Genomic DNA, 12,099 nt, shown 5'->3' on the forward strand with positions numbered 1-12,099 from the left:
TTATTTGAGAGAGAGAGACAGTGGAGAGAGCATGAGCAAGGAGAAGGTCAGAGAGAGAAGCAGACTCCCCATGGAGCTGGGAGCCTGATGCGGGACTCGATCCCTGGACTCCGGGATCCTGACCTGAGCCGAAGGCAGTCGTCCAACCAACTGAGCCACCCAGGCGTCCCAAGTGTTTTGAACATACATTTCAATTTTTCAATATATAAAGATCTGTTTAATACCATTGTTTTCTCCTGCCACCTCAAGATTTTGTGTCATGTAGAAAAATAAATGTATATTGTTTTTCTCCCTTGAAATGCTTTGTTATCCCAAGAAAATGATTGCAGTATAGATACGTCACTTTTTCCACAGGTAAAACGGTATAGAGAAGTAGCCATTTACTTGGGTTTCCTTTAACAAAGGAAAATTCCCTAAGGGTTGTTACCATTGTCTTTGGTATTACTGAGGGCAGGTGAATTTCTGGCTCCAACTTAGGATTCATTTTTAGGATTCATTCTGGGATTCATTTTTTTATTCAGTTCTTTTGTTCTAGTGGTGGCCCATCTATCTTGAGCTCTTGGGAAACAAATAAGAACAAAAAGTCCAGTTTTATAGCTGCTAAAGGTTTTCCTTTTACTGCCAGAAATTTATCTTAATTGTTTTTATGGGCATCTTTCAGAACTTACATGTCCTGCCTTCTCTGTATAAAAATAAAGTTTAAAATAAAAAAGTTCATGTTCAATTCAGAACATATGGAGTAAAAAAAGAAGTTATGTATTTGGTGAATACTTACTTGTATTTAATGTGTCCCATGCAGTATACAAGTTGTAGAGGATATTATTATGAATAAATGACATGTTGTCCTTGTCTTTACAGAGCTCAGTCCTAGTATAAAGTAGAAAATAAAGATACGAGGATTGAAAGAGGAAAGATTGAAAGAAAATGAGGATTGGAGTTTTTAAAAACCGTGATAATGACATAAGTCATGCTTCTAAAAAATTTTAAACTATGCAGAAGTATATAAAATAAAAACAGTAGTGTTTCCCACACCCTTTCTTTAGAGATAAACACAGTTCTCATTTGTTAACTTCCTCTTCTAAAGTTAGAGGGCATAAAAGTGGGAGCATTTAAAATGAAGAGTAATTATGTAATACAAAGCCATCTCACCCATCTTATGGCAAGGAGCTATGTACTTCCACCAAAATCGGCAGCTTGTGCTGTTTTTAACTCATGTGTTTTTAATGAAACCTGCAAATTGTTTGAGGAGAAAGTTAAGTGACAGGTGCTGGATTTTATGTTTGAAAAGTGGGGCAATAGTACCTAGTATAAGTTTAAAAATTAAATGGTACTAAAAGGCTCATGCATCAAAACAACAGCGTTCTGTCTCTCTGCTTTCTCTGTTCTGCTTGCTAGACTAGCTATTTTCAGCCTTTTTGTTTATACTGCTGATTTCATACTACAGTACCTGATACTTCATTCTACTCAAGAGACCTAATTAAGCACCTAATGCATATCAATCCCAGTGTTGAGGAGATACTACCGATATATTGGTGAACAAGGCAGTACACTATCATAGCCATTATGAGGTTTATAGAGGGTGTTTGTTCCTAACCTTGAATAAAATAATTCTTCAATTTGATAATGCTTTGAGAACAGCAAATAAAACAAACTTTTGGAACATGGTCACCTTCATCATGAGATGATAAGGACTGCTTCTACCATAGGACAAGTGGTATTTTTATTCCATATGGCCTAAGTGTCTATGTGGAAATTTATTGGCTAACTTTAGTTTTGAGACTTCCAGGTACTGATCAGACAAAACAGTAGAGCTACATACCCTCCTTCCAAGAGTTGTCTTTTAATGTTATCCATTCCAGTCATTTGGCCAGCGTTACAAAGCAAATTCATAGGGAAACTATGGATTTTTCCTCTTAATTACTACCTTTTTTTGTGCTACCAAAAGTATTTGTTGTCTCTGTGAGGTGACACCAGAGCAAAATGTGATTTATAGGTAAACATTACTGGGCTCTCTAGCAGAAATAATATTTTTGAAAGTAATGCACAAATTCCATTTGGTTAAAAAAGTTTTTTCATCTTAATAGCTGTAGGTAAATGTGGCCTATTTTTTGCTTGACTTTTGCCAGTTGAAAGACCACCTCACCCTGAATCTTAATAGTTTTATTTTTCTCAGGTTGTTTATGTACTTCTTAGTCATCCTACTGTATTCTTCTTTATCTTGAACAAAAGCAGAAAAAAGCACTAATATAATTTAATCATGTAATAGCCTTAGTTATGTAGTCTAAAGAGAAGTATTGAAGATTTTCTTTTTGATACATATATTGGAAATCAGTTGTTATATATGGGTTTAAGACATTGGTCCCTTAACTTTCTTCTGAAGTAAATGACTGCTCAAGTTGCCAAATTTGCTTAAAAGTCCTATAATTTATTGGGATAAATTGGGTAAAGTTGCCTCATAGTGTGCAGTTACTTTTCATATTAAATGCTACATTTTGGGGTGCTTGGGTGGCTCAGTGGGTTAAAGCCTCTGCCTTCGGCTCAGGTCATGATCCCAGGGACCTGGAATCGAGCTCCCCTCTCTGCTCAGTTGGGGAGCCTGCTTCCTTCTCTCTCTCTTTGCCTGCCTGCCTCTCCACCTATTTGTGATCTCTCTCTCCGTGTCAAATAAGTAAAATCTTTAAAAAATAAAAAATAAATAAATGCTACATCTTTATGCATACTAACATTATACAAGGGTTAGGAAAATGAGAACTACATGTCTAGAACAAATAGTTATCTCTGCATGAAACTGTGAAAAGGTAAACTTTGCACTTTAGCTGTGACCTCTTTAAATGGGTAACTAGAACCCTAGAGTTTTATATATGCAGTTGAGGAAGACTCAGTTGTATTAAGAGACCATCATAAATAATATACTCTATTGTCATCACCCCTAATCTTTTTTTTTTATTAACACATAAAGTATTATTTGCTTCAGGGGTACAGGTCTGTGAATCATCAGTCTTACACAAGTCACAGCACTCACCATAGAACATACCCTCCCCAATGTCCATAACCCAGACACCCTATCCCTCCTCTCCAACCCCAGGCAACCCTCAGTTTGTTTCCTGAGATTAAGAGTCTCTTATGGTTTGTCCCCCTCCCTGGTCCCATCTTGTTTCATTTTTTCCCTCCCTGCCCCCCACGACTCCCTGCCCTCTTTTTCTGATTAACTTATTTTGCTTAGCATAATACCCTCTAGTTCCATCTACATCATTGCAAATGGCAAGATTTGGGGTTTTTTGATGGCTGCAGATTATACCATTGAGTATGTATGTATGTGTATGTATATATTATATATATGTGTGTGTATGTATACACCCCCCCCACATCTTCTTTATCCATTCATCTGTTGATGGACATCTAGGTTCTTTCCATAGTTTAGCTATTGGCCATCACCCCTAACCATAACACTTAAGCCTATTAATAAAAACTAGTGATAATTGGGTCTGCTAAAATTTTACTAGAACTTTACTATTTACACTATTCTATCAAAAATGACAGTGCAGGGGAGCGCAGCTACTCGTATACCCTTGACCGAAGAACGGTCCTCTCCTCTATCGGGGATGGTCGTCCTCTTCGACCGAGCGTGCAGCTTCGGGAGGGACGCACATGGAGCGGTGAGGGAGGAAGGGGACACCCGCCTAGCCAGCCAGATCAGCCGAATCAACCCTGGCGATCAGTGGGGTGACAGATGTCGCAGCCAGATCGCCCTCAGATTTTGAAACTGCTGACTCATGATGATGGTGATGATGATGATGATAGGTGATGAGGAAGACACTTTAAAAAAAAAATGATTCTTTGGTAAGCATTGTTAAATACGAAGTCACTAATGACTCCTCATGGGTCTCTCTGTCTAGTTGGGGAGATAAGCACATGAAGGACCTGGTAAGCAAGAACGATATAAATAAGTATTACATCTTTTATGGACTCAAACAGTTTATTATATAGACAGAATTAGAGATGTAGATTTTTCCCCCTGGCCTGGAGAACTGCTGGATCAGCCAATATTGAATTACATCCTTTAGGCAGTTCAGGCACAAAATTAACTCTTGGAAATGCAGATATTAAAGGAAAACTTGAAAAGATATTTGTGGAAATTGTTAGACATTGACCTTGTCCATTTGGCAAAATTAATGTATTTTTCTACATCATTGTTTATGGTTTAATTGATATTTATCATTTAGTTGATGTTTATTTTCAGAACCTGTTACCATAGGAAATCCATTATTGAGCACTAATATGTACCAGGCATGTGGCTAAATACTAAGGATATAATGTTGAACAAAATCAGATCCTTGCCTTATTAAGTTTACAGTCTAGTGATAAACATTAATGAAAGAATAATGCAGCTAGATAGGAAACAGAAAAGTGGTTGGTGGAATTGACTGCTGGGGGGCCATTAGGGAAATTTGGGGATGACAGAAATGTTCTAATTGTGGTGGTGATTACATGTGTGCATACATTTATCAAAGTATATTGAACGGTACATCTAAAACACGTTTTATTATATGTAAATTATTCAATAAGGTTAATTAAAGATAACTCAAATACACATAAAATTATAGCTGGGATAAGAAGAAGAATTGCAGGGGCACCTGGGTAGCTCCGTCAGGTCAGGTCAGATCCCAGAGTCCTGGGATTCACTTCCATGGGAGCTTGCTTTTCCCTCTACATCTGCTTGTGCTCTCTCACTATCTCTGTCACTATCTGTCTCTCTCTAAAATAAGTAAATAATCTTAAAAAAAAAAAAAGAATTGCAGGAGCCATGAGAACATATGATAGGGGCCATGAGAATATATGATAGGAAGAATTCACATAGGTGGGATGGACAAGATGATGAATAGATGTAAACTGAAGAGGATTGGTATCATAGGAATAGTGTAAAAGAAATAACAGCCTTTGCCAAGGCCCTGAGGTTGAAAAGTCCATAGCAAATTGAAGAAACTTGAAAAAAGGTCATTGTGTGTAGTGCAGTAAATGAGGGAGTGGAGGGTGTAAAATGGAGCTAGAGGATAAGTAGGGCTAAACTTTGTAAGCCATTATTAAAGACTGAATTGTATCCTAAGCACAGTGGAAAGCAGTTGAAGTTCTTTAATTGGTTGTGGTAGGGTGTGATGAGGGAGTAATGAAATTGGCTTTGGAAACCAACTACTGTGACTCTAGTGTTAAGAATGAATTGGAGGAACTAGAGTGGATTCAGGAAGTTTATTGCAGGAGGCCCAGACCTAGGACTGAGTGGTCATAATAGAAGTGGACAGAATGGAGACTGTATTAAGGAGGTGAAAATGATGGAACTAGATGGACTGAATATGGAATGAGGGAGGCATCATAGACTGCTAGGTTTATGGTTTGCATATTACAGTGGACAATAGTGGTTTTCATTTACTGATACAGAGGCAGTACGGGAAGGCCATGCTTTTGAGAAGCAGATGTGGCAAGAAGAGAGTGCATTTGGTATTTGGGCATTTTGAAAAAATTTACATAAAACTGTAGGTATCTTTAACCTAGAGTGCAGCAAGCATTTATTGAACCTTCCGTGCGGTGCAGACCAGGCTAGTTGTAGGGGTTAGTTAATAGAGCTACAAAAATTAGATGCTTGGGAAATTAGAGTTAGTTGCAGATGTATAAATGACCAGAAAAATAACTGTTAAGATAAAGGAGATTGTTCTCCAGAGCAGTAAGTTAATTATTTATGTCTGTGATTCCCTGCATTTTGGGTGAGTCTTGTTAAGGTCCTCTATGCCCGAATTTTTTATCTAATTTGAAGTTCTGCCATTTGGTTTCTTGAAGCCAATATGGACTTGGCATCTTCACAAGCCACCTACATGCCTTATGGAGCTGTGGCATAACAGCAGACCCACGAAGTTTCCCTGATTAATAAAACAGGGCACCCATGCTTTTGTTTACGGAGAAAGGATCCTCCCCTCCACACCCGCCCGACTCGACACAAACAACTTTCCGGAAGTAACCAAAAGCAGTTATCCAGATGAAACTTGGTTCCACAGTTGCCAGAATTTTAGGGACAGTGAATTAACAGTCGGTGGGTGTAGGTGAAGCAGTTTTTCGTCTTCCCCGGTTGCCACGTTATGGGAGTTCCCGGGGCTGAAGTTCTGAAGCCAAGCAGAGCTCCCTTCAGCAAGGACCTCCCTTTCCTGGGGAGGGCGTGAGCTCAGCTGGCAGCAGCTGCAGGTCAGGAAGCACAGGTCCTGGTGTGGGCTTGGGTGCCCAGCCCACTGCCCCCAAGGTGAGCCCTGGGCTCCCTGAGGTGGGAGCCGGGGTTGGATCTGGACAGGGCAAGCTGGGCTTTCCCGGGCCCACCCGCTGCTGCCAGCCCCTCCCGCTCCCCTCCCACCCCCCGCGGGTGGCCCACTCGCTCCCTCCTCTCCACCCAAAATTGGCCTAACGGCCAATCGTCAATCGCTCCCCTCCTTTACAGCAGGTGACCTATGGCCAATCGCCAGGGGTTTCTTTGCCAGGAGCCGTAAGGGCCGGCCAATCGGTGCGGTCCCTAGGCCCAGGCTGGGGGTGGGGCAAGGGTGTGGGGGCGGGTGGGGGGTGTCCCGGGGGACAGGCTAAACCTGAGTGGATCGACTTCACTGCAGTGTGGGGGATACGGCCCGAGGGAGAAAAAAGGGGTGCTCGGAAGCGGCCCCCGACTCCCTCCCCTGGAGGCACAGAGGGCGGGGGCCTTGGCGAATGGCTTTCTTGCTGGCCACTTGCGGAGTGAGTAGACCCTGAGGGTCTGGGAAAGGGGCCGGCCCCCACCCCTGAGTCCCCGGGGTTCCTGCTGCCTGGCCCGGCCGGGCTGTGGCCGCGAATGTCGCTCTCTCCCTGCCTCCTTTCCGCTGCCCTCTGGGGTGAGTAGGACGCCGTGGCCGCGCAGGCCCTCTCTTCTTGGGGAGCTCTTCTCACTTCTTCAGCCAAGATGGGTTGGAGGGTGAGGCTAGGAGCCTCCAGTTTCACGGAGAGGTCATTCGCCACCAAACCATACTGGAAGAGGGCATCTCTTCCCCTTTTTTACATTTTTGTGGAACTCACTTTCCTTTTCGAAAGCTGTCTCAAGCTGTAAACACAGAAGTTAAGCTTTCCCGTAATGTGAAAGCTTAATTTTGACCAGTTGCCCATTAATAGAGTCTCCAGTTGCAGGCCAAACATTTTCTGTTTTATTTTTGGACACTGTTTTCTTCAGCCTGGCGTAGTATTTTTGTGTGTAATAATAATAGGTGCTATTATTTGTGAGTCTGTGTGCGGGGAGGGGAGTGGTTTCACGCTTCTTGAGTAGCTTGTGCAAGAAAATACTGAAAACTTTGGAATAGTGTGAGGTTCTCATAAAAACTGGAGGGAAAGGTTTAGGTTCTCAGCACAGCTCAGTTGTGGAAAGTTGAGTATAATGACTAGAAAGCCAGATTGAATCATGCATTTTTTCAGCATTCATACTGCACTTCAACAAGTATTTTTGTTACGAGGGAGAAATGTATTGAAGCAGAAAACTTTTTGCTCATTTGAAGTATTACTTGGTTTTGCTTGTCAGATTGATTGCTTTTAGCTGTGTTCAGGAAATTAAAAACAAATCAAGTAATTATTTCTCCTAGTTTTTAGCAGAGTTTAGGGATGTAGTCACAGTTTTAAAAGAGCTTTTGTAGTGAAATTTAAATTGGAAAGTCTAGTCCACTGTCTGTGAATCGTCTTTCAGAACATTGCCTGTATTGAACTGTGATAAAGCCCTTTAGTGAATATTGTCAACATCTCATTTTCTTAAAAACTTTTTTTTTTTAAACTTTCCTTTTTGTGCAGCCCAGCCAGAAGCAACTTAAGTAAAAATACTGTGTCACCTTTCCTAGCTCAGGGAAGACAGAAACCACCAAAAATCAGACTTTTAGTCTGAGAGCTTAAATGAAAAGAATTACTGCAGAGAAACCAGATTGGTTTCCAAAGTATCCTGAATTTGTTTTTGACAGAGATGGCATTATGCTTGAAGTACCCCTCAATAAATACTAGGCTGGTCACATCCATTTTGATATTTTTTAAGTTCTAGGTGGTATTTTTTTTAGTGCAAAAATAGTAGTAATCATAGTAGTAGTAATCTACTCAAACATCCCCAGATGATAAGAAGATGAACAGAGAATTTAAGTTTGGTTCAGCCGGGAAAAAACATTGCGATCCAGCCATATTTTGTTGGTTGGAAAATCAAGCAGTTAATGGTTTGCAGCCTATTGCCTGAGAAAGATATCAGGCTTTTATTCTGGAAAGCAAATTCTGGGGTATCCCCTGGGATATATCAAGTTTTATTAGTATCTAGACCTTGTATGGAGTGATAACTGATGTTTGTGAGGATTCTATAGAAGAAGACAGTTTTAATGATTATGTGGTTAGCCTACAGATTATATTTAGGAAGATTTTTCAATAAAGATTTAAAGTATCTCTCCCTGAATATTTTAAGTAAGTGAAGTTCCACCGTACGTTGGCAGTTAGTCATTGAAAGCTATTATTTTCCATCTCCAGTCACCAGATCTGTTAAATTTGCCTTAGTAATACCTATTTGATTTATCCTTTTCCCATGAGATAATAGTTTAATTCAAGCCTCATCATCTCTACCTGGACTTTTCCTTCTAACTAGTCTTACTCCTACCTGTCTTTATCTCCAATCAAATCAGACTGAGTCATTCCTGTGCTTCACAGTCTGTTTTGAATCCATTTGCCAAAGTCAGCTGCCTGTCAGGTCCTTCAGGGCCCTTCACAACCTGGTCCTAATTTCTCTCTCTTATTCTGAACTCAGCTGCAGGTGCTCTACCCAAGCTATCCACTCCAGCACTACGAACTATTAATCATGTAGAACATGACTTAGCCTCTCAGCTCTTTATCCTTTCACAGCCTTTCCCCTCTTGCTTGGAACTAGAATTGCTGAGAATTCTAGCAAGTGATAAACCTCCAGTTCTTCCTCAATTTAACATACACTTCATATGTTAACTTTTTCTTTAACGTTTTCCTACAGGCAGAGCCATTTAGAGTTACTGTTGACCTTTGTGTGCTACTGTAACACTTTGTTAATCTCTCTATGGACAGCATTTCACCAGGTTGTATTGTAGATTTTTTGTTCACGTGTCTGATTCTTGCATTATACCCTAACCTCTAGAGGGCAGAGGTCTTTACTTATCTTTGTATCTCCAGGGCCTTTGTCCATAGTTCAGTGCTTGGCACATAGTAGGTACTCACTGAATGCTTGTTAAATGATGAAAATTTGTGACTTAATGATGTACTTAGTGTGCAGACCTTTGTCTCACTTGTACTGGAGCTAAGAAACCTAAGGCCCCAAGCTCTCTGGTTGCTACCACACCGAAGCCATGGGATTGGAGACAATGCTTAGAAACAATATTATAAATGGTGAGCAGATTCCCAGGCAAACTCTCTCTGCCCCCCAATCTCTGTGATCTCTAATATGGTTTAAAGAATACTAGCACTAATTAGTTCTACTGTAGTTAGTATTATAGGAAGTCAGAGCATGTTGCTTGGAAGGGGTGAAATTTGAACTCATTCCAGATTAGGTAATGAAATGATATTTGTTGTTCCTTTGAAGACCATGGTAGTACTTGGTACATAACAGATTTTCAGTGAATATTTGTGTCATGAAGGAATGGTTGGGGTGTGTGTGTGTGTGTGTGTGAGAGAGAGAGAGACAGAGACAGAGACAGAAACAGACTTGGCCTTTTACATTGGAATTCATTTATTTCTGGAGATACCTCTTAGAACTTTGCTTTGCTGTATTTACCAGGCACCCAATTTTGTTTTTTCCAAAATGTGCCACTTCATTCAAGTTATCCTGCTTACTTGGTTGGTTTGTTTGCATTTTCTGCATTCCAAAACATATTTTAAAATCTCGTTGTATTGCTTTTTCTCACTCAATTTCAAGGTTACACTAAATGATAGAATTTGCTTGTGTTAACATTCTTTGTCTTACTGTGCAGGACTTGGCTTCAGATGGAACCTTTAAGTTCTTATTGTTTTTATTTAAATGAAATTACTACTTTTATTAGAGTAAAGGAGTGGACTCCAGGTTTTTCAAATGCCCTAAGGTATTTACTCACCTGAGGAACATGGTTATTTACCTGGAGATACTGGCTTCACAGACTCCTAGAATTGGAAGGATCTTCAAGTTTAATATAACCTCTACCAATTTTTCTTTTTAAGATTTTATTTATTTATTTGAGGTTAAGGAGAGAAGACAACTCCCTGCTATGCAGGGACACAGGGCCCAATCCTGGGTCTCCAGGATCATGACCTGAGCTGAAGGTAGGCACTTAACTAACTGAGCCACCCAGGCACCCCTAACCTCTCTCTATTTTTATAGTGGAGAAAACAGTCTCAGAGAAGTGACTTGCCCAAGGTCACACAGTTAAAGACCAGAATAACTAGGATTAGAGCCCAGTAATTCTTGCTCTTTTGACTCTAGGGAGAACTTGGGTGCTACCTTGCTGCTGCTCTTCATCCATTGCTCTCCTCTCTCCCCAAACCTTAGTAATTTTTCCAGTTCAGCCACTAATTCTTACTTCCTTTCAGAGTCAGCATCTGGATATGAAAAATAACCATCTTTTTGTGGAAGATATTGTTCCTCATTTGGCTTCCTTCTGCTTTCTAGCCTCTTTGCGCTTACACTAACTCTTAGCCTGCGAGTATGCCTTTTCTGTTATTCTCCATTTTCCTGCAGATTCCTTCTTTGCCATTCTTTGCTCTTTGCTCCAGGAGGCTAACCTTTATAGCCATGTCACCTGAAGTTCTTTCTCCTTTGGATACTGGTTGGGGTTAGCCAATGGGAGGCAGTGACAGAAGATGGAAGAAAGAAAAGAGAGAACTCTTGGGGTATTTATTCCTCTTGGTCCTCTGTTTTGATGTGTTTTGAGCAGTGGCTACATAACTATAACTAGAGTGTCCTTTGAGTACCTCCAGGTGGTCCATGGCAACAGTTTCCTTCCTTTTCCTCCAGGCTTAGAATTGTGAAGGCTTCCTGCTGTTCCTATTTCCTGGGTACCTCAGCATCCCTTGTTCGTTTACCTAACCCTGCTCTCATTTCTGTGGCCACTTCATTAAAGAGAAGTTGAACTATTCTATTTCATTATGCTGTTTCCAGCCTCCGTCCACTGCTATAATACTTTCCCCCTTATATTTCTGTCCACATCTTGTACTTCACAATGATGTCTCTGGGAAACCTTTCTCATCCCTTCAACTTTGCCCTCTGTTCTCTTAGTACTTTTCTTATAACTCTTATTTTACCATGCTTGAATCAGTTATTTTTAGACAGATATTTTATCTTCTCTTAGAGATTTGAAACTCCTAGGGTATAGTCTATAGCTGCTTTGTCTTGGCATCCCCAGTGCATCCAGCACAGTGCAGTAGTCAAAAGAGATACCCGATGAATAAATCATTATTGTAACACTGAATTCCAGCCCTTGAGCAGCAGTACAGGTTTCCCTTGCTATTCGAAAGTAGAGCATTCCTGTGAAAGCTTTCCTAAGTCAAAATGGTATAAAGTGAAGAAGCAATTACCATTAATTTATATGAAAAGACTTTTGAGCCATCCCTGGCCCTAAAAATAACCTCTTGGGCTTTTCTAACACCTTAGGATGTCTTGCTAATCGATACACAAAAAATTAAGATAAAGTACAAGTGCTCACAAAGTTCAAAGCTATGGCAGCTTATGGTGGAGATGCTGTGTGTAATTTCCAGAGAAGGAGCTTGGTGGTGCCTCTCTTGCTTGTGGTATGGTACTCTACCTCTGTAACAACTTGATGCAAAACAAATGCTAAATGCTTTTTTTTTCTTTTTGCCCCCCCCCTTTCTTTCTGTAAAAAGCAGATAATCCTGTCCAGATTTCTTTTGGTTAGTGAAAGCAGGTACTGATGAAGATCTTTAGTAAAAGCAAAGTGGTAACACAGACTTTTGAAAGTTGAGGTGAACCTGCATGTGTAAAAGTGCTCATGAGAGGAATTGACTGAGAAGAATGAGTTTTTAGAGGGACAAGTCAGTTGTCATTGCCTGGTCTTGCTTCTTGTACTGCCTGTACAATAT

At 40.5% G+C, this 12,099-nt stretch overlaps 1 protein-coding gene across 4 annotated transcripts in view; it reads left to right on the top strand.

Annotated features, from left to right (window-relative positions):
• Window positions 1–12,099, top strand: part of OSBPL9 (oxysterol binding protein like 9) — a 173,004-nt gene that overhangs the window by 107,023 nt on the left and 53,882 nt on the right. Inside the window, exon 1 of one of the 4 annotated variants that reach the window (XM_044238218.1) lies at window positions 6,607–6,762. The exons of 2 other annotated variants lie outside the window; for them this stretch is intronic. In XM_044238218.1, the coding sequence (XP_044094153.1) occupies window positions 6,736–6,762 (27 nt within the window). In that variant the 5' untranslated portion in view covers window positions 6,607–6,735. One more of the 4 variants, XM_044238219.1, reaches the window with a different exon arrangement.

This window comes from Neovison vison, chromosome 2, assembly GCF_020171115.1.
Source record: "Neovison vison isolate M4711 chromosome 2, ASM_NN_V1, whole genome shotgun sequence".
Classification (NCBI taxonomy): domain Eukaryota; kingdom Metazoa; phylum Chordata; class Mammalia; order Carnivora; family Mustelidae; genus Neogale; species Neogale vison.